This window comes from Tiliqua scincoides, chromosome 1, assembly GCF_035046505.1.
Source record: "Tiliqua scincoides isolate rTilSci1 chromosome 1, rTilSci1.hap2, whole genome shotgun sequence".
Lineage (NCBI taxonomy): Eukaryota > Metazoa > Chordata > Lepidosauria > Squamata > Scincidae > Tiliqua > Tiliqua scincoides.
This window is the reverse complement of record NC_089821.1, coordinates 288,113,126-288,136,772: the sequence shown is the minus strand read 5'-3', so window position 1 is coordinate 288,136,772 and position 23,647 is coordinate 288,113,126. Positions and strand designations below refer to the sequence as shown.

Sequence of the window (23,647 nt, the reverse complement as noted above, 5' to 3'; positions counted from 1 at the left end):
AAGGAGTTAAAAGCAACAGTTTAAAGCAGAGAAAGCTGCCTCCTGTAACCCAGTATTTCCTCTTCTTTGCAGAGCATCTTGTTAGTCTTTGTCAGGAGCCATGATAGTGTCTCCACATAAGGGGAAAGCTGGAATGGGTAGATCCTAAGGAGCTTGCACAGAACGTAGACCCGTGGTTCCAAAGTGGGTAGTACCGCTCCCAGAGGGCAGTGGGATTGCCTGGGAGGTGCTCGTAAGTGGCCTGGGAAGCACTAAGAGGCAAGGGGGTAGCTGGGGGTGCTGCAGATGGTGGAACGATGGCCTTGTAAGCTAGAGCAGTGTTTCTCAACGTTTGTCCTCTACCATACCACTTCACGTGGTTCACCTATTTGAAGTACCACTGGAAGTTAATGGGTGATGACATCATCATCTGTTACTTCTGGGTTGAGAGGCCAGATGTGATGTGACAAACACCAGTAAGAGGCTCAGGGTGGATGGGAGGGCTTTTTCAAGCTCTGAAAAGCATGCTTTGGAGCTCTGCCTGCTGAACCTCCTACCGTTGTTTGTTGTGTCGCATTCTTGGTCTTGCAGCCGGGCGGCAGGTGTCCAGGAGTCCCACAAGTACCACCAGACACCACCTCAAGTACCACTGGTGATACCCAGACCACTGGTCGAGAAACACTGGACTAGAACAATGCTTTGGAGCCTGCTCAGTCACAGCACATGGGGAAGCCAAGCTTGTGTGATAGCTGATAAAAGTGATGATTGGAAGCCATACATGCTGTGCAGATCACTTTTAGAAGTGATGCCTCTATCTACTTATATCAGGGTGTCAAACATATAATTCACATGAAAAAGGCATAAGATTTTTATCCAAGTGGGAACGTTGCATAGCTGTGTGGCCACACAGGCATTGAGGGGGCAGTCTCCTTTGCTTAGCTCCTCCCTCACACAAGCAAGTCCTTCACACAAGCGAGCAATGAAACAATACCTGATTGGTGTGGTGTGTTTTGGCAACTGACCTCAGCGTTTTTGGGTAGCTCCCCATCTTCAAGCTCACTATTCAGAGCTCAGGCATCAATGCTGCAAGGTGACCCTTGCTACATTACTTCACTTCAGCCAGCAACCAGCCAGCAGCAGCAGCTTTGGGTCAGAGTTAGTGTTATCCTTATCACAGCAGTAGCTTGCTTATTAGCATTTGAGCTAAGTAGGCGTTTTCTTTTCTTACACCAGTTCTTGTTAAACTGTGGGTCAATATTGGTGGACCCAATAATCCAGGCGATTGGGCTTCAGTTCCATTTTGAGGGAAGGGTTTAATCCTGTCCTGTGTGCCCTCCATCATTTTCCTGTACCACCTGGGTTTTTTCTCATTGTATTGAGAGCTCTATTTAACAGCTGTCATGCTGTCCATGTTAGCTGTGGTGATCAGGTTTTGTTGCTTAGAGGCTGTTCCTCTTGGGACTTGCTCTTAAATATTTCCCCTGCATTTTAGATATCTCCCTTTTATATTTTACCTCTTATGGCTGGTGTCTCATAATTATAATGTACTATGCAAAGTTATTCTACAGTGATGGGGGCTGGAATTGTTGTTTGGGGAAAACCCCAGACTCATGTTTTAACCTAGCTGTGCACCAATATGGCTTTTTGTGGCTTTCCCTTTTGGGCTCCTCTTTCCTGAGATTGCTGCCCTGCACTATGGACAGTGTTTAAAAAGTTCCTTGTATTTCCAGCATCATATTTGGTGGAACATGGTTTTAGTGTGGTCCTCTAACTTTCCTCCAAGCAAACAAATCTACAGGTTCTCCCAATTACAACGTGGTGATCTAAGACTCCTGCTAAGTAGCTTGAAACTAGATGTTGTGAACTGGTATCACTTCGTCAAGCCCATCAGTTAAGTCCTTACTGAATGTGATATCTTTTTGCTAAGTGACTATTGGACTTTGAATAACTGGTTTTGCTAGATCAGGTTAATCAATATTGTGGCCTAAATTAAACTAAAAAATTTTAACTGGATTTTGAATAGATGTGCAATTATTACTGCAGTTTGTCTTGATATCCACGAGGGTTCTGTTCCTAGAACCCATGTGGATGCCAAAAATCATGTTAAAGGAAACCCATTTAAAAAACAGTGTTCCTTTGCTCAGAGATTTAAAAACAGCCTTGCTGACCTTTGTAATGCAGGACAGAGGCATCAGGCAATAATTCTCTCTCCAGATGCTTAGAAAGACTTCACTCTGAGGCAGCGAACCCTCCCTTTAACAGGAATACAGAGGAGATGATAATCACTTCCCTTTGCATTCTTGCACATGCTCAGGGGAAAGGGAGGGGTCACTTGCCTCAGACTGAAGCTGTTCTAAGTGCCTGGAGAGAGGATGATTGTTGGATTGTCTGCCAGCTGCCCTCTCTCGCATAAACGAGGCTATTTAATGACTTCCCCCCTTAATTTAAAGGACCCTTCTCATCCTGTTGAGATGAAACCACAGGTGAAAAATCTGTGATTAGGTTATACCTGTATTTTGAATGTTATTCTCTTCCTTAGGGCGTGGTGCAAACCGCTTCTCTGAATAATACTTTCTATAGGGTAAGGGCCACTAGTGATGAGTTTATAGAACCAAGGAAGTGGTGACCTGAAAAAGTTGGGGGACCACATAGTTCCCAGGTTCCATGTGACTGTTCCGCTTTTCTATACCCTTCCTTAGCTGTAGCAACCAGTGTGGCTCATTTGTGCATGCTGCCAAATTGCATGTTACTGTGGGTGAAATTGTGGAGTAGAGTAAAAACACTGTATGGAGCCAGTTTGCACATGTGACCTGCATTTATTGATTCTGCCACAGAACCATGTTCAGAAAATTCTAAATTGTGCTTGCTGGTATCATTACGGTTATTTAAGAGACCAGCAGCCCAATCCTAGCTAAATTCCTATGTGGCGATGCAGCATGGGCTTCACTGCATCCTGTGGGGGAATTTTGACTGCAGGAGGCCTCCTTGGGGTAAGCCCAGCAGCCACAATGGGTCAACTCAGACCTGTGCCAGTGATATCGCTGGTGCAATTCCAGGTTGATCCATGCCAGTGGATCAGGCTCCGAAAGAGGGGATAGGATATGGCTGTGTGCCAGCACTGCCAATCCCACGTGCTCCAAGGCTCTGCCTGCCCTGTCACTGCTCTCCCCAGCACTGTTCCAGCCCCTCCCAGCCCTCCCCCACCCCTGCACCCAGTGGCGTCACTAGGGTTCGCGTCACCCAGTGCGGAAGGCCAGCGCGTCACCCCCATGCAGTGGGCGGGACAACACTCCAGGTGGTGGGCGTGGTGATCTATTGCCCCGCCCCCACTGGTTTTTTGGCCGTGCCTTTTGATAGAATAAAGATATTTCAACAGTTTGTTTCATTGCATTCTGCATGAAATTACACATTGATTGATATATAACATGATGGTATTTTTACAAACTGTGATTTTGGTGATTTTGGTCACTAGTGGTGTCACCTCCCCCCAGGGTATCAATTTACTAACACCTTATTGGAGCAGTTCTCAAACCTTTAGCACTGCGACCCACTTTTTAGAATGACAAACTGTCCAGGACCCATCATAAAGCAAATTAAAATAAATAATTATTTATAATTAAAGTAAAACAAGTAGTTAAATAAGGGGAAGCCAGCCCTGTTCCACGAAGTGAATTTCCTCTGTAGCCTGCCTGCAATAGAACAGTTGGCATCCTTCAGTCTCGGAAGATTATGGTATCGCGCTCTAAATAGTGGTTCCGGAACAGTATCCTCTCCAGTGTGCAAAGCCTGGGTAAGGTAGATATGGAGGATAGACTGTTACCCATGCAGCAAATCCCCCCCTCCACATCGCTGAAATGGTCCAATGGAAAGGCAGAAGCCAGTACGGTTGGTTCCAGCGGCATCGCAGGAGTTGCCAGAACGTGACTGCGTTCAGCCATGAACTACTTTAGGGACTCCGGCTCCGAATTTTGCCTCGAGGTTGACTCCTGAAGCCTTTTCCATAACTGGATGTAGCCACAAGGCAGTGGAGGTTTGGGATCAGAGTTTTCCTTCTCTCAGATAAGCTGCCTTCCCGGGCTAATGAGTCCCATCTATTGCAGGCAATAACTGCCTGCAATAACACCCCCTAAAAAAAAAAGAGTAAGATTTTCACCCCTACCCAGTACCCAGTTCAATTTAAGTTTTTATATTTCAAGCGTATCACTATCAGGACCCACCTGGCTTTACAAGTCTGAGAGCCCAATCCTATGCCTGTCTACTCAGAAGTAAGTCCTGTTATAGTAGTGGGGCTTACTCCCAGGAAAGTGTGGCTAGGATTGCAGCCTAAAACAGAAAAAAATTCACCTTATCCTGCCAAGCCTCTGTTTCATTCTTTTTAGGGGTGGGGGCTGCCTTCTAGAGCAGTTGTTGAGCTCCAGTTGCATCAAATCAGGACCATTCTGGTGGCCTCACATTTCCCTTTGTCTGACCTGCCCAAGAGCCAAGGCATGTCTGCTTACTCATGAGTAAACGCGACCATGTGGCTTAGTTTTCTTTTCCATAGGGCTCAATACATTCGCCAGTTTGGAGTGGGACCTCCTTCTTGGGTGTTTTTTTGGGGCTGCATTCATTGGATCAGGACCATTCTGGTGTTGTTGGATTCCTCTCTGCCTGCTCTTTCCAAAGGACTAAGGCAAGTTTGCCTACTCATGAGTAAACACGCAATATGGCTCAGTTTCACTTTCCATTGGGCTCCATGCATTTTTTGTTTTCCGGATTTTCCAATAACTTTTGATAGGAAGGATATATTTCACTCTGGTTTTTTGCTTTGCATTCTGCTGGAAATTCCACATCCAACAGTTTATAACATGATGGGGTTACTCCTAACCACTGTGATTTTAGCGCGTCACCCCCAGTGCATGTCACCCCCTCCTTGTTTGTCACCCGGTGCAGCCCGCACCGCCTGCACCCCCTAGTGATGCCACTGCCTGCACCACACTTACCTGGTCCAGCAGGTACCCCTGCAAGTACCAGCTCACATGGGGAGGCTCTGACCTTCCCACTGGTGCACTGGCTAGAAGCACTGTTGCAAAGCGCTTTACAACACTTTTGCAACTGCATGCTCAAGTGGAACACATGTTCCACCAGCACACTGGCTCAGTGAGATTGAACCACAAAACATAGAGTCGTCACATTATACCAATGTAGGCATAGCACCAACTCACTGCAAAACCAAGTGAACAACTTGGGATCCATGTGTATCCTTCACACAACAGATGTGTGCAACCAAGGTTTGCAGAGGATTTTCTACAAAACCAAAACAAATTATAGTTAACATGCTTTGTTACAGTAAAACAAAACCACTATATTCTGTTTGGGTATGATACTATTTTCGTGGGTTTAATGCTTCTGCAACCTGGAGCATGCATCCTGCTAACTTGGTTTCCTCTGGGGCAGCTCAGCCCATCTGAGGAGATGGGCAATGATCTGATGAAATCTCCAGCTACAAATCTCAAAGATGAGCATTTCGTATCCAGCCACTAAAGTGTGCTCAAACGTAATCTCTTTTCATTTCCTCTTCTCACTTGGCAAATGGCATGGATTTTCATATTTAGTAGAGGTTTTGTAACTTAAATTTGAATATTTTATGTTATTAAATGTGTGCTTATACATTGCCTCTGGGACTTGTGGATTAAAATAATCTAAACAAATAAATGAAAAATATGCTTTTCTCCCTCCTGGTTAGGGGGAGATAGTTTCAGCAGCCCGTATTTAGGCTTCTACCTATAATTCACGTAATTTTGAAGAAAATTATAACTCTCTTGTGATTCTTGTTTTTATCCCAGAATGAGTTATTCACATCAGCTGTGCAAATATTTTTGAAGTGTCTGTGACCCTCCCTCTTTGTTCGCTTACCTGCTCCCTCTTCCTCCCTTCTATTGCTGCTCAGTGTTTCAACAGCACCCACTCTTGCTGCCTCCACCACAATAACCCAGCAACCAGGATACCCTGGTTCTGCCATTATCTCTGCAGAAGAGAGCAACAAGAGGTTCTTGCTTTGAAATATTTGCTGGGCTGACCTTCCTAGAACATTTAAGGTCAGGGAAAAGAGTGCTCAGAGTAGCCATAGAGCTACATTCTGCAATCTCCAACTGGAATGCGCCATCCAAGTGTTGGCATAGCTGACATAAATGGAGACATACACCCCCACCTAGAAATATGGTCCTAGCCTGTCTCGGCTCCCTGGGATATTGTGCTGGGAGCAAGTAAGGGGCAGGTGCAATTTGTTGCTGAGCAACATCCCCAGAATGGCAAAAAGTGGTACTTTTGAAGTGGTCCAAAGTGCCCAATCGTACATCTGGCTTATATATAAATGTAGCTATTTTGGTCAGCCAGTGTGGTGTAGTGGTTCGAGGGTCAGGCTGGGTTCAAATCCCTACTTGGCTGCAACTCACTGGGCCAATCACTTGAATTCAGCCTCACCTAACACATAGTTGTGAGAATAAAATGAATGGGATAGAATCATGTATGACACTTTGAGAGCAGTGCAGGATGAAAACGTAATGAATACAATAATAAATGTTGTCTGGATTAAAAGTGTTAAACCAAAATTGAATAGATGTTAGCGTTTTACTGGACTCTGTCTGTTGTCTGAGTGAAACAGCCCCACTGGATCAGGCCATAGGCCCATCTAGTCCAGCTTCCTGTATCTCACAGCGGCCCATTAACTGCTTTCTTGTGAGACCATGAGGCTGATTTTTCAATCTCTTTTATATTTTGGGGTAATCCTGATTTTTTTGTCACTGACCATTTTCATCAGTTCATAAGGCAAATTTTTCTACTCTTTCATATGAAAAACGCAGCAGCCTTATCATAGAATTTCTGTACCAGGACCCAGTGCTAATGTCATTTGTCTTGTCCTGAAATATCATGTATTTTCTTTATACAGATTTAATGCAGAAGACCCTCAGGAAGGAGGAAGAAATAGTTTCTCTGCAGGTATGTGTGTAGTCATTTGAATGTCCAGCTATGACTGAGAAAAAAAAACCAAAGTGCTAATCCACAATCATACATGGAACTCAGTGGTGATCTTGGACCAGTAGGGCCTCACAGGGCTGTTGTGCAGATGAAGTAGGAGAATAAAAACCATGTGTTCTGCCCTAAGGTCCTTGAAAGAAAATGGCAAGACAAAGTATTAGTCGGAGCAGTGATAAGATTGTAATATAATAATAAGGCGGAAAGAGGCGTAGCTCAATAGTTTTCATACACCATACATGTAGAAGGTACCAGGTTCAAACCCTGCTATCTCCAGAAAGAGTCTTGAAGAGCAGGGAGGAAAGACCCTCCCTGCATGAGATTCTGGGCAACTGATGCCTTTCAGGACAGAGAGAACTGAACAGTGAACTGAAAAAAGGTCATTCCCCCTTAAGGGGAGTGGCCCAGAAATGAGTGACAGCACTGTAGCGATTGTGGCGCCACTAGAACCGAGGGGCTTTTACATATACCGGGAGGGTCATGCTGGGCTCCAAGAGGATCTGGGAGACTCACAGTGTTCGGATCTCCCTGCCACTGCAAATAGCTTTCAATTGGTGGTTGGAGCTCATTTCCGGTTTTTGATTGAAAACCAGAAGTGGACTCTGATTTGCAATCAGAGCTATTTTCAGCAGTAGGGAGGCCTGCAGAGAAGGCTGCAAGCCTCCCAGACCCTCCCAGAGGCTACTGAAACCCCCCAGGTACGTGTAAAAGCCCCTTGGTCATGGTGGTGCTGCAGTTACTGCGGCACCACTGAGGCCTTCCCCCACAATTACTGCTGTCTCAAAGTCCAAATAGGAATTTGAGAACTGCTGGATTAGATAATTTCATTGTAAGGTGTCAGGATCCCCATATTCTACCTTTTAACTTTATACATTAAATGCATGTGTTTTTTTTTTCCTCCGCTTCCTCTGTCTATCCAGATTTGTCTAAGTTCATTCCATGAACCAAATGTGGTTTGACAATGATGGCTCAGCAGTTAGATTGGTGGGTGTTGGTTGCTGATTGCCAGCCAATAATTAGATAATGTTGCCAAGCTAACCAGCATTGTAGCATTTCCCATGTGTTTTTAGACTTTGCTATTTGTCTGATCTACACGTTCTGTAGCCACAGTCAAAACTCAAGCCATTTCTTCCCATGGCTTGTGGATAGCAGATCCAACCCATCAGCAAAAAGAGGTCTTCCTCCATACAACCAAAGCTGTACTTAGTGGGCCTATTTTGGAAGTTGATATTTTCATATTGGTTTCTTTGTGTTGATACTGATTCATATGTGGAAGGTACTAAGAACTAAATAGAGTAACACTCTTCTCCAGGAGGAAAAGGGGGAAAAAAGGCTAAAGGGCTAACAATATTTAAAAAAAACACACACACACACAACTCTATATTTTCCTAAGTTAATTTTCAGCCTGTCGGTGCTCTGGCAGCAGCCATTGAGGGTGCAGGGTCGGGGCAGACAGAGGCTTATGGAAACCATGGAACATCAGCAAGTGCACACGTAGGCCTGCCTTCTGGAGTCAGGCCAGCATAGGGGATATATTCATCTTCAATCTATTTAATCGGGTGGGTACCTTTTGCTCAGCAAAACAATGAATATTGTTCATCATAGTTCTGAACCATGAGTCACTTCTCTAAGGTGCTAGCAGTTTCTTCATTTTTGTATCATCTACAAATATAAGTTTACTCCCCCCCTCCCTCCATGTAAATCATTCAAAAAGATTTCGGGCAACATCAGATAACCCTGCAGAACATTACTCTTTCTAATCTGACCTCTGTTCCATGCATTTAATAGTCTCTGAATGCAATGTCTTAACCAATAATGTACCATCAATTGACAGTTGCTTCTAGTCTTGGGGATATATTCTATCCTGCTTTTGTGGACACAGGAGGCACTTTTGGTCATGCAAGGAGAAAAATTTTTGCTGATTTCTTTCCTTGGCAGCCTTCTGTGCCACATCCCATCTTGGTCCTGAGGGTCCCCCAGCCCTGAGGTATGAATTTTGGGGTTACTGCTATGATGTGGGAAAAATCCCTTATGGAAACTTCCTTCTGCATGTGTTGGGGCTAAAATGCAAACTCAAGTTTCTTAAAATAGTAATTTTACTATGTCATTTTCAGAAATTCTTGCTGAAATCTGGCTATATTTAGTCTTATCGTGTACTAAACCAGTCTAGATCTGGCAGAATTTGTCTTTGTAAAACCATGTTTACTTCTAATTATCCAGTTGTTCTCTAGATCTGTACCTTCCAAAGGTCTGTCTTGTTTCCTATTTTTAAAGTTCCAGTATTTGCATTTCTGTCAATCTCTTGAGATTGCATCAATTTTCCAAGAGTCCCCAAACAGGAGAACAAGCATTCATGAGACTTGTCAAGGCAATGCCTTCAGTGTTTTGGGACTGAATTAATCAGCGCTTGCTGATGTACATTCGTACAGTGTCTTCTTCTTATTTGATAGATTCTGACAATCCTTTTCCATATTTTTGTTACTAAATATCTGAACACAGTTTTCTTCTTCCTAAAGACCGAAACAAAGTAGCAATTCAGTTAGCTGGGTCTATGCAGTTAATATGCAGGTTCTTAATGTAGTATGGGTCAGAAATATTGGATTTAAAGTTACTGGGCTTCAGAAACATTATTTATGGATGTATTTTAAAATAATTGTGTACTGCTTCTCAGTTATAACGGTTCCCAGAGCAGCTCATAACCATAAATCTGATTTTATAAGTGGATGATATGGCCCTCACAATGACAAATCTTGCAAAGTGTATCCAGGCACTGGGTAAACATATGATACTTCCTTATCTTGAGCCACGTCATTGGTCCATCGAGTTTTGTCTATACTCGCCAGCAGTCGCTTTCCAGATTTTCAAAGAGGAGATTTTCCCAGCCCTACTTGATGATACCGCAATATTTGGCCTGCTGTATGAAACGGGTTGTGATGCCTTGATCTAGACTATGGCACCCTTTACAAATGAAATAATGAGTCTATAGTGTAGTTTGTAAAAATGCATGTGGACCCTTAGAGTAGATGGTTCTAGGAATTCCTAGACTAGCATTTTGTTTATTTTGGGGGCAATTTCTAGGATAAAAAATATTCAAGCCTCATCAGAAAGTGTCCAGGGAGGGGGCTGATTGTAATCTGCACAGGAGGGTTCTAAATTTGGGGGGCCACCAATAAGGATCTTCTCTCACTGTTTCTCTCCTTGCTTCAGTCAAGGGGCGGGCACACAAAGAAGAGAGATTGGGCTCTAGTCCAGTGCCCACTAGGTATTGTCTCTACATGCATTCTCTCCTTGTTGCCTTCTCTCTTACAGCCCAGACAACCTACACCTGGCTACGCCAAGACTCAAGCACCACAGCATTGTTTCAGATTTCACTACTGTTGCTTGCTAAACACGCTTTCCCACTTAGAAATCCACCCACCTTTGCACCCTGTTTGTGCTTTCACATGCATCTCTGCAAACTTGTTGGGCCCTCTAGCTTAGCTGCTCGCAGCAACAGGACTTCAGCGGTCCAAAGGATCTGCCATATCTGACTGATATGGGTTGGTAATCTTGGCTTTTGACTCTACTATCCTATCCTACTATCCTATCTTACTGTCTCATACACATCTAAACTGGTGGTGTATTTGGTGACTTCTCCTTTCTTTGCATTCTGCATGTATGTTCACACATGTGTAATACGAATACATTTGTCATGTAAACTGGCTCGTTTCCTGTGATCATCAGAGTGTGTCACGTGCATTCACCCATTACCACAGGTGCATTGTTACATATATGCTCAGAAACAACATATTTACATCATGTTTCTTAGTCAGCCAATGGATACAATGAGAAACAGGATCACTCACCAGTGTAGGACAGAGGCTAGGATATTGGTTTTGAAGGGGGAAAATACTTTTTTCAATCTCCATTTAGTTGAAACTTACCAGATACTGTGGGACATTTCATATGTACATGCATGCTTCTCCCACACAATATAAGTTTATGTGAGAATGCGCAATCCTATGCATGTCTACTCAGAAGTAAGTCCCATTGTGTTCAGTGGGGCTTACTCCCAGGAAAGCATGCCTAGAATTGCATCCAAACCCCCCCCCCCTCTGTGTATAATAAATACAAGTTTTGGAACCACTTTCTTTGCTGTTTGTCAGTTGTATCAACTTTACTTGGCTGATTGAATACAGTGGCATCCATTGCGATATGGTGGAACATAGTATTGATTACTAATAGTAAGCGAAGACAAAGATGGATGGGCACAATTTCCTTAACTCAGGGGTGCCTAAACCCCGGCTCAGGCGCCATTTGTGACCTTTGGGGACCCCCAATCCAGCCTGCAGGGAGCCCCAGTCTCCAATGAGCCTCTGGCCCTCTGGAAGACTTGCTGGAGCCTGTGCTGGCCTGATGCAACTATTCTCAGTACAAGGGCTGACTGTTTGACCTCTTGCGCAAGCTGCGGGCCGATGGCTCTCTCCACTGCTTGCTGCTTCACATACGTGAAGCAGCAGCGGCAGCAAAGGAAAAGTCGGTCTTGCTTTGCGCATGGTCTTTTATCAGCCTTGAGCTATTACAAGACCTTCATTCATTCATATAAGTTTCACCTCTAATATATTATGTAAATTTATGTAACTTTGTTCAAATTTTAAATTTAAATTTTTTTTTTTTTTTTACATTCCCACCAAATACTTCAGGGAACACACAAGACAAGATACAACCTGCATCCTGGTGCCCTCCCCTGCATCTGGCATTCTGAGCCTTCCAACCTTTTCTCTCTTGGTACTCAGCAACTGTGTCCCCCACATTTTGCCCCACTGCCTTAGCTTCCATGGGGTATGTGGATCCAAGAAAAAGTAAATTTGAATTACGTGCCAAGGAGAAAACACATTTAGGTCTGTCCTGAAAGATAAATGTTCATTACTTATCACTTGAAACCAGAGCTGGACAGAAGTTAAGAAAATACTTTCCCCATAAAAGAACAATCTTGTGTTGTCTAGAAGGTTGACTGAATACCCTAATGGGTCTTTAATCTCTGCTTTCACTGATTGTAGTCAGGATAAAATTAGCTTTGTACTGTAATCTTTAGGGCTTGCCATGCTGCCAAAGGGTAAGCTAGGTCTTCGGCCAATTAGGCTAACACTTCTCAATTTACTGCACTGTCGGATCTCAGGAGAACAGAGTACCAGACCTAGTAAAACACAGTTTCACTTAAGTTTCAGTGATCATTAAGTTTTATCACTTTGTTTTACCTGAAATGTGTAACTTAATTTTAAACTCAAATTTATAGCAAAATAAAAGCTGCAAATAGGGTGTTCCAAGAGTAATTTATCAGCCTGTAAAAAAACCAAACTTTGGCAACTAACTAGATTTGTGCTCACTACATAAAACAAAAGCAAATCTTGTTGGTGTATCCTTTATTCATCAAGATAATAAAGAGGTGCAAGGTTTCCATAAAGAAAAGTGGGATATTCTTTCATATAAATGAATTTAAGCTGAGGTTCTTCTGGTTGTCTCTAATGCTTCTTCAAAACAATTGGATAATACTCCCCAGGTCAAGTTAGGAGGCAGATAAGCAACTAAGGATACAATCCTAACCAGGTCTGCTCAGAAGTAAGTCCTGTTTTGTTCAATGGTACTTACTCTCAGGACAGTGTGGTTAGGATTGCAGCCTCAGTTTCCTGGAGACAGGCCATTATAAGTCATGCCTCCTTCCCCATCTGCAGTTTCTCCAATTATCTTCTGCCTCATAAGGAGGACAAATCTTTATTCTGGTACTTATTGTTACAGTTTATTCTATGGAGGTAATTTGAATGGATCATACCCATTCTTGGAAGCTGACTGCTTATACCCCAAAACATATGAAGGATTCACACATTGATAGTAAAGCTCAAGAAACAGGCTGACCCTAGACCTTGCACTAGTGACTGGTGGTACTAGTAGAGCAAAGAGAGAGACCCCCCCCCCCAAACCCTGTATTGCATAATTATTGTGATTTTTTTGAGGTATAAAAACATAAGAAGAGCCCCACTGGTTCAGGCCATAGGCCTATCTCGTCCAGCTTTCTGTATCTCACAGTAGCCCACCAGATGCCTCAGGGAGCACATAAGACAACAAGAGACCTGCATCCTGTTGGCCTCCCATTCTGAGGTAGTCTGCTTCTAAAATTAGGAGGTTGCACATACCCATCATAGCTTGTAACCCATGACAGATTTTTCATCCAGAAATTGTCCAATCCCCTTTTAAAGGCATCTAGGCCAGATGTCATCACCACATCCTGTGGCAAGAATTTCCACAGACTAACTACATGCTAGGTAAAGAAATAGTTTCTTTTATCTGACCTAACTCAACACTCAATTTTTGTGGATGTCCCCTAGTTCTGGTATTGTGTGAGAAGGAAAAGAGCATCTCTATCCATCCCTAGCATAATTTTGTATGTCTCAGGCACCTTTTTCTAGACTGAAGAGCCCCAAACTCTAACCTTTCCTTGTAATGGAGGTGCCCCAGCCTAGAAATCATTTTGGTCTGTCTCTTCTGCACGTATTCCATTTCCACTATATCCTTTTCGATATGTGGTGACCAGAACTGGATGCAATACTCCAGGTGTGGCCTTACCATCAATTTGTACAACGGCATTAAAATATTAGCTTTTTTTATTCACAATACCTTTTCTAATGATCTCAAGCATAGAATTGGCCTTCTTCACTGCTGCTGCTCATTGGGTCAACTCATCAAGCTGTCCACCACCACCCTAAGATCCCTCTCCTGATCTTCTCCTGATCAAGGCAGTGACACATTGATCTTCTCATATATGCCAGATGGCCTGAGAAACCCACTAGGTATTTTCTGTTTACCAGTGGGTCTGTCCACCCCAATGCCTGAAGTTTAGAGATAAGTGGTTCACTTCATATGACATCCCAGTATTTTAGGTTTGTTTGGGAAGTCTAATTTGAGCTGTGGTTGGGGTATCAGATCTGAACTAACCAGCAAAATGGTTATCTTTTTTAGTAGGAGAGTAGGAAATCTTTCACCCAAGATGCCTACTTTATTCTAATTTGGGATAGAATATCCTAAATTAGGTATAATTTGGCAGACTTTAGGGTATAATTCCCAAATTCATCTTGCAGCGCAATAGCCCCTGAAAACAACCACTTGGAGGCCTACTTGCATGGCATACTTTACATGCAGCACCTCTCCATGCAGTTGCAGTGGCTTTAACTATGCCAGCACCTTCACTTTCTCTGTTTCAGGGGCCTGTGATGGAGGGATTGAAATGGCTGCAGCCATATGGGAAAGCTGCTTTTGCTTGCCATGCGGAGCCACTGGCACTTGTGTTCTCAAGCGATTACCACGCTGTAAAGTGTGTGTATACAGCTTTCGACTGTGTCTAAAAAGAACGTCTTTGTGCTGTTCTCGGAAATACTACGTATGAAGCATTCAGGTCTACAAACAACGCAAAAAAATATTGGCGGGATATTAGTGATAATAACATTTTGCTCCAGAAAGTTCCATTCGATGCCAGCTTTGGAAAAGGAAGAATGGTTGTGTTATGTCTAGTCTAGAATGTTTATATTGAAATGTGGCATGCGAACATGTTGTATAATGAAGCTGTTGGTGTTTATCGAAGCAAAGAAATCTGGATGTATTCCTTTTGTGCTCATTTTTTTTTTTTAAAAAAAGGCTTTTAGAAGAGCAGTGTGTTCCCTCTTAAATAGTCTCTGTTGAAGGTTTCTGAAGCAGGAACTGAAGAAGTCCAGCAGAGGGAGTGTCAGCTCCCTCCTTGCTTACTCTGCTTACCTTTCCTGTAAAACGACAGTGCTTTTTATACTTGGTTTGACCAAGTAGTTATTTTAAAGGCGCATTTTTGGTTTCACGTTCTAGTGCGTGGCAAGGTGTAATTCTTATGGGTTTTTTTTTAAAGGAGATAATATATACAAACCTGTTTTCCTGTGAACAAAGTAAATGATACAAGAAATGGGCTCATTAACCTATCCTATTGACAAAACTGTGGAACATCTGTGGTGGAAATAGTTGCACAGAGGCTTCACAAAAACTCTGTAAATTCAATGATCTCAGCCGATAACCTGTTTGCTAACACACCGGGCAGGAGGCTTCTTTGTTTCTTGGGCACTCCTTCATCTTAAGACGTCTTTAGTCCATTTGGATGGGTCTTTGGCCAGGTCACTCTGTTCTACTGCAGTTTCCTGCCTTCAGCTACAGGGACTCCGAGCAAAATGGAGACTTTCTTTGCCCATTCATTTGTATGTAAACTTTCAAAATGGAGCCACCAAGATGATGCACGTGTAATATTCCATGTATAGATGCTGTTTCTGTGCTTGACTGGATTGGTCCCATGAAATTGCACTTGTGAATAAAATATTGGAAGATTTATGTGGGTCATCAGATTTATGAGCCCCTGTTTTGCTAAGAAATGGGCTGTTGTTGCTACAAGTATGTGTACAGGTGGGGCTTCAATATCCATGGGGGATCTGTTCTCAGATCCTCCCTCCGCTGATGCCAAATTTCACGGATACTCAAATTCACAATCTTCACCCCATTAACCCCTTCAAAGGGGTGTGGAGCACAGCTCCTGAGGGCTTTCTGAAATCCAGAGAGGCAGCACACATCCACCAGCTGCCTCTCCAGGCTTCAGAATAGCCCAGAGAGGCAAAAAAAATGGACCTCAGAGGCTTCCCCAGGCCTTAGAATGCCTTAAAAGGTGAAAAAGTCACTATTCTGAAGCCCAGAGAGGCAGCAGGCAGATGCATGCTACCTCTCTGGGCTTCAGAAAGCCCTCCGGAGGGAATTGGATCACAGCTCCCATCCCCTTCAGAGGGCTCAGGTGGAGGTGAGTTTGGCTCAATGCAGGTCCAGGGGACCGCACTGAACCAGATCCGCAGATATATAATCTACGGATAAAGAGGCTCCAACTGTATATAGACAATTTCTAATCTGTCTCCAGTTTGTTCACTAGCTTGTAGTATGGGCCTATTCACACCCAGCCCATACAGTTTTCCTAAAGCAATTCTATTTGTTCAGTTTAAAAACAAGGTATTTACGTAGCCAGTCCCTGTTTGAGACAAACCTCTTTCTGCAACCTTTTCTTACTCTTTTTCCTTTCCTATTGAAGAAGAACATGTGAAATAGTTTGAAGACAACCTGTTTTGAAAGTATAGTCTTATAGTAAGTTTGCAAACGATCTACACTACGATGGATATAAGTCAACTCAATTTCCTTCTCAACTGCATTTCTGGGATTGCATTTCATGTCAAATTTAAGACTTGAATAGGTTTTAAGTACTTTGTTTGACATTGTACTATGAGCCCATTGGAGATTAAATGAATTCATGTTAACAAATATCACAGAGCACTGGTGGCCATGGACATTCTAGCCGTCCTAATCTACTAATTGGTTCTATTTTTCGGTTGATAAAAACAATCATTCTTATTAGGTTTTGTTATTCAGTAATTGGGAATTTGAGAACTCTGCCTTCAATTCAGTGGCATTCTTGCATGAAAAGATACCTTATTAGAAAGCCTTATTCTTACTGTCTTTATCTTTCTTCCTGTACAAAGAATCTGGGCAGCACTTCCTCAAATATGAGGCACAACTGAGACACAATTTGTCCATAAGCCTTTGCAATTTGGCTTCAATTTCACTTCCACTGAATCCGACCTGCACAACTTGCAGCCCATCCAACTGAATGCAGTATATAAGTCTTATATGGTGGCCCATCAGAGAGTCAATCAGCCTCCCATTTCTTCTACCCGGTTGGGACTGCAGAATCAGGGGGGTAGTCAGGTCAGTAGCAGGCTAAGACACTTGACTAATGGATTTCATTCTGCTTGGTGGGCCACAATTTGTGCAGGCTTATACTACCTGCAGGTGATTTCCATATAGGCACTGGTGATCAGACATTGCACTGCATGTGCACATGCCAGGAGGTGACAGTTTTCACAACATTTGTACGAAAAGAACTGCAGACATGGGGAGTCATCTCACATGATGATATATGTCTGGGGTTCATTTGGACTGCTACGCAAAAGTTATTTTTGCATAGGAATTTTGTCATGTGCCAAGTTTCTTGCCTCATAGAATGGTGATATAGCCCTTCAGTTACCAACAGTGAGGGTTGTGATGATATTGTAACAAGAATGCTATGCTGGCATGTCAAGTAAGGGTTACCATACTTTGTTATGCTAATTGCTTGCTAAGGGACAAGGGCTAATGTTTCAGTGGGAACTAACAATGAGGAGATTTTTCTGAATGTGACATCTACCTGGGACGTTGAGTCTGGGGCCGCCTGTGTGTGGTAGACAGGGAACTGTGATTTTTAATAGTAAGCTGGAGTTGCACTTCCCTTGGAATGCAGCTGTTTTGGGACGATTTGATGCTGGATTTATTCAGTACTGTGTGGGGTGTTTTACACAGAGTGAGAAAACTAGGTCCTTGTCCAGAAGGCTCACAATCTTAAAGATTGCTGATTAACAGTCGTACTGCTTTCTTTATGACTCTGCTTGCTTCCCATATACTCTGCTTGCCTGAGCAGGTATTATGATGTGCTTGTACTAGCAGTTCATAAACCTCCAGTGCATAATCTCATCCAAGGGACACACTGTTGGATGCCTTCGGACTTCGTACTACTCAGAGACATAGGCAGGTGTATAACCATCCCTGCCTTTGCCTTACCTAGCTGTTTTCGTCTTCTTCAGTCATGGAGCAAGTAGTGAATATTTGCTGTCTTTGCTTTCCTGCAAGGACAACCTCCTGAGTTTTCCATCTCACTTGGTGAAACAAACTGATCAATGCAGGTATAACACCAGAAAACTCTCTCTCTTATCCACAAAGGGGGAAGATTCAGCCAAATTTGTTCATTACACCCGGGCTGCACCAATTAAAAAGAGAACATGCTCGACATGATTCTTTCTGAGTTCATTATCCTTATAACAGGCAATTGGGCTTTAATTTGAATTCAGAGAGGGTCCCAGTCTGGCCTCCAGATCATCACCAAACAATACTATTGTGCTTTCACAGATGGAAGCATAAAGTTTCCAAACTTCCTTTTTAAAAGTGTTCTAAACTGCTTTACCAGTGCTTGTTCTCCAATTCTCCTATGAAAGAGCCCTCATCCCTCCATGTCATATGGGCTGTATCAAGTTTATGGTTATTGCACAACCGATTGGCTGCTGCAGTGCACAATAATTAGATCACAAAAGTCAAACCAGATCAAACCTTAGTGTGAAACCTTGAATTTAATTAAAATCGGATTTTTAAAAAAACCACATAAAGCTACATGCAGACTGAATGATCACTTTTAAAGTACATAAAATGAAATATGGTAAACATGCTACAAATATCTGCCACTGCAGTTTTTTCCATGTAGCTCATTGGGGGAAATATAGTGGGATGGTGTAAGCCCCAAAAAGGCTTTGCAGGCCAGTGCAAGGACCTGCTGGTCAGCTGAGTGGCTAATAGCTGATGATGTCATCGGTCATCACTTGCTCTCAGCTGCTAGACAGGAGGACTGGCAACCTACACCTGGCTCAGAACAGCTGGGGTGGGTTCCAGCCCCTTAAAGGCTCCCTGCAGCAGCAGGTGGGGGGAGTGATCGTGGAAACAGGAGGAGGAGAAAGAGACAGAGATATGAGGAGGAGAAAGAGACAGGAATGGAGGCAGAGAAAACCCAGGGAAAGCCAGATATTGAACATTACAGGACAAAGATATGGGGAAACCTTGGCACAAAGGAAGAACAGAAAGAGATAAAATCTGTTGTCATTACCCTGTCTTCCTTTTATCTGGCTAGTTTTTAATTATTGTTTAAAGCACCTTAAAATCCCTTTTGGTGAAAGATGCTATATGAATTTGATTAACACTGACTGATTGTGATGATATGGCAAGAAAGTGCATGATCTCTCACCCCCATTGCAGAACACTGAACAGAACGCTGGAGGTTCGTATCTCTTCACACTTGCATCTCATTGCGAAATGGGCTAGCAGTGAAATAGTGATTGTGTGAACCAGCCCAAAAATTAATACATGAGTGTAAAGGAAAATATATATATATATATATATATATATATATATATATATATATATATATATATATATATATAGGTGGAGCTTGTTTATCCACGGATTTTACATTCGCAGATCTGGCTCAAAGCGGGTCTCTTAGACTGGTTCCCTGGAGGGCTTCCCCAGGCCTCAGAATGTCATAAAAGGCATTTTTTGACCCTGCCAGCCATTCTGAAACCTGCAGAGGCCGCAGGTGGATGCTCACAGCCTCTATGGGCTTCAAAAAGACCTCCAGAGGGGACTGGAGCAGAGCTCCAGTTGCCTTCAGAGGGCTTAAGAGGCCAAAAATAGCAGATTTGCTTATTCACAATTTTCGGTATCTGCAGGGGTCCGAGAACAGATCCCTGCGGATACTGAGGCCCCACCTGTATAAACACAAGTGGGTCCAAAATTTCGTTAAATGAATGAGGCAGGTCTACATCTGTACATCTCAAATATATATGAAATAATAATAAATTTTGGAAAGTACCATGGTAGTCTGTTGCAACAAAAGTAACAGAGTTTTGCATTACTTTTTTAGTTACATTTTATGGTGCCTCAAGACTCAGTTGCTTTTACTTTGGACCTGGAAGGTTTAACTAATCTTCTACAAAGACTAGCCCATGAATTTACTCCTCCATTGAGAAACATTGAGAATAGTTCCATTGATAATTTTACTTCCCCTTATACAAACCTTTCGTCCCACAAAGGAAATGCTTGGTTAACCTATGTAAATTTAAACCAGCTCAAATATATGTTTGTGCATGATGAGGAAACTAACCTATTTAACTTCATCCCCCTGTCTTGAATGCAAAGAACCAAAAACATTCTTTTAAAGATCTGCACCTCAGTGGCTGAATTACTATATTGAGTTGCATATAAACAGGTACCACCCACTTGGCACATTCCATAGTTGCCTTGTCTGTAGGAAGGGCATCCATGACCAAAGAAAAGAGTGTAAATGTACCACCTGTCTGCTTAGTAACATGAAACATCTTCAAAAAGAGGCAGCGTGGCCTGGAACATCACCTGATGCCATCTTCGGTCTGCTGCCTCTGCACTATGGAAAAAATCCCAAACCCTTAGCATGCTCTTTGTGCATTGCCAGTTTTATTTACAGGGTTTTCAACATCCCTGTAAATGAACCTGGAAGTCCTGCACTTCACGTTCTTTAAAAAATTTTTACAAGGAGATTTATTACAAGGATACATTTATTACAGATAATGCAGATTATCTACGAGGGTTCCTTTCTAGGAATCCTCCCCAGACTTCAGAAGGTCTTATAAGGGCCTAAAATGGGCAGGAGGAGGGAGGGTGGCAGGCGGGACCATGGGCAGGTGGGGGAGCAGGAGGCAAGGCCAGGAACTGGCAGTTATGCCGGATACTGACCCCATTTCCTGGCAGTCCAGGGCAGTCCCTGGCTGCTTGGATTTATACCACCTTGTCAGGTGGCACAGATCACAGTAGACCCATTGAGGCTGCTGCAGTGTGACATGGGATAAGGGGAAACGTTTCCCCTTGTCCCAGACTGGCCTGCAGTCAGCCCCAAACTTGCACTGGTTGCAGCGCAGTCCCGCTGTCCTGTCTGTTTTCAGCACAAGTTAGGATTGCACCCCCAATTAGCTAGTCTCTCTGCTGACATGGTGATAAACATCAGCCATTAGTGATAACCATCCTCCAGGGGTATGAGTGAGTGTGGTCATGGATTCCCTGTACTCTTGAGGTCTCAACTGGTATTACAGCAACAAACCATGGTTAGCACTAATCTTGATTAAGCATTGTATCTCCACTTGGCCAGTAAGTAGAACCAGTGAGGTGCTGCTGATAACATCATCACACATGGTCACACACAGGTTAACCCCTGCTAATTGGGTAAGAGGCACTTTTTCAAGTGGGTGCTCCTTTTTTTAGCAGGCGGAGAGTAACTGGCCCACCTCAACCCAGCACCGTCTGTTCTAGTGGCTGTCTGCTGGTATTCATTTGCATCTTTTTAGATTGTGAGTCCTTTTGGGACAGGGAGCCATTTAGTTATTTGATTTTTCTCTGTAAACCGCTTTGTGAACTTTGAGTTGAAAAACGGTATATAAATACTGTTAATAATAATAATAATGGTCTGAAACATGGGGGGATAGCTCTTCTAAATGGTGTTTGAGACAGTGCATAATAAAATAATAGTTCAGTGGCCACAGAACTATAGCTGAGGTGAAGAGTGAAGCTGAATGAGAGAGAATGGAATATTTTCATCAACTGTAATCATAATAGCAACAATTACTAATGTGTATGCTGCACAAAGGACAATCCTATATGGTCAACTTTTGCAGTAAGATATGTGTATACCACAAGTATGTATATACCATATTTATGGATACTATCTCTTCATGCTGTCTCATAATTTTTGTTGTTATTTGCAGGAGCGATTAACGGCATTGGAAATGGTAAGTCTTGTCTTTTTATTTCAAATCTATCACAATTCTTTAGCAAAGTTTTTACACAGTCTCCAAAAACAAAAAATAGAGAAAAGAGGTCTCGTATATTTAAAAGCATTTCCAAACTATAAACCAAATTCTAAGAGATTTTTGTTGCCAGTTGGCTGTAATAAACCAAATAATATGTAAAAAGCACAGTACAGCCATATGAGGTCACTTAATATGGAAATGTATTGGTAAAGGCGACTATATTTTAAAGGTCAGCTGGAAGTATGAATTAGGCAATCCTTCAAATTCGTTTGTGCTTTTAAAATGACAAGTGTGCCTTCATTCTCATTTTACCAGAAATTAAATCACATAGCCATAGGGAAGCTGAAGTCATTGAGCTAATTACAGTTGTAGGGAAAGGCTGCAAATCAAAATAAATAAAATTTGGACTTCAGGGTTTTACCCCATAACGTGCTTTTTGCTTTTCAAGACTATCTGAGTGCATCAACAAATGTGCTATTCCTTGCTGTGGAGTTCTATCCAGGAGATGTATTTGGGCTTATTGCTCTAATAATCCTGTAGGACTTTATGGATTGCAAAGTGAATGGGGTGATGAATGGGAGTGTGTACATGTTTGTATATGTGCCTATGATGTTGCATTACAATTGGACATAAATATGTCAGCAGGTTGGTCTTTGTGTTGCTCAACTTCACATCTACTTTGGCATTTTCACATATTACTGCATGTAGAAAAAATGAATATTCACCACACCTCACAGTAATCTTGGGGAATATGCTTTGAATCTGAATCTAATTCTCACAACTATGAATCCTGTAAGTTTCTCCGTTACCCTTTTAACCAGGTTTCTTTCTCTACAAAATGAATATTTTCCATGCAATTAATTGCACACTCAGTGCCAGGTGCAGGGCTATGATCACTTGTTTCCTTAGTTTCAACAAAATGAATTGCCAGAGAATCTTACATTGAAGACCAGAACCAAGACAAATAGTGTGATAGGGCCTCTGTTTATCTATTTCACAGCAAAATGCTCTTTCATGTATTGAGGTTAACAGAAATGTGCAGAAACCTGAGAGAAATTTCATCCGCATTCTAGAAACTTGTTTGGCTTCCCTTGAAAATTCTTGAATGGAGTTTGTTGAGAGAACCCTGAAATTTGCTTCAAACTTTGCTTTTTATAACATTTCACTGCTGACCCTATGGGCCCAAACCTAAGGGCATGCTAAGCCGATGGAATGTGCATTTCAACGGCATAGCGTGCTTTTCAGCTGTCACAAACATGACTCCACCAGAGAGCGTAGCAGTGGACTCCAGACACCTCCAGTAAAGCCACAAAGGGCAGATTGGGCCCAGGAAGGGGGCAGGTTCAGCAGCAATGGTGTCCACCCAAATTCTGTCCCCCTTCCCAGGCCTGATCTGCCCTCACAGACTCACACTAGCTATATCACTGGCACGGGTCTGAGTGACCCACTGAGCCCACAGAGGCTTACCCTGGGGCAAGAGTACAAATGTTCCTTTACCCCAAGGAGGTCTCTGGAGGTCAAAACTTCCCCTTGGGATTCAGCAGGTGCTGCACTGGCACCATTGAATCACCACGTGGGGAGTTGCAGTGGATTGGGCGATAAGAAATTCTACATTAGTATAAATGAGAGCTTGCAATTTCCTGTGCAGCTGAAGCAGTGGAGCTTCTAAATAGTAATTTAAGGTTAATATAGTGAAACTATATGAAAAATACAGCCATAACTGATTTTTAGTTTTGAAGTTTAGTTTTATTATGTTACCCAAACACCAGAGATGCATGAATAAATGTCAGTCTATATATTTACAGGCCTACAAGTACATTTGAAGTTGTGGTTGTATACATAAATTAAGTTAAACTTAACTTAAAATTAAGTTAAACTTAATCTAAGTTAGAACATAATCTAAAGGTTCAGTAAATTGGGACGCAGGATCTAGGTGAGAGCAATAAATAAATAAATTAAAGGTGCACACTTAATAATAGCAGGAGGCCTAATTTAGACAGGGAGCTAGAGAACAAGTCTAAAAGGTCCACTCTGAGTTGACCAGAGTTTACCTGTGAGCAGGAGCCCAAACTAAACAAAGAAGAGGGTAATAGAGGGAGAAAGCACACTTAGTGTCTCTATTTTTTTATAAAACAGGATTTTTTTAAATCCTAAAACAG

The 23,647-nt window shown here is 42.6% G+C and overlaps 1 protein-coding gene across 4 annotated transcripts in view; it reads left to right on the top strand.

The window, feature by feature from the left end:
• CEP128 (centrosomal protein 128) overlaps positions 1-23,647 on the top strand; it is a 226,961-nt gene that overhangs the window by 161,274 nt on the left and 42,040 nt on the right. For 3 of the 4 annotated variants that reach the window (XM_066612122.1, XM_066612120.1, XM_066612121.1), the window contains 2 exons: positions 6,908-6,957; positions 21,444-21,467. In XM_066612122.1, coding sequence (XP_066468219.1) covers positions 6,908-6,957; positions 21,444-21,467 — 74 coding nt within the window. The remainder of the gene's footprint in view (positions 1-6,907; positions 6,958-21,443; positions 21,468-23,647) is intronic. The other variant, XM_066612124.1, reaches the window with a different exon arrangement.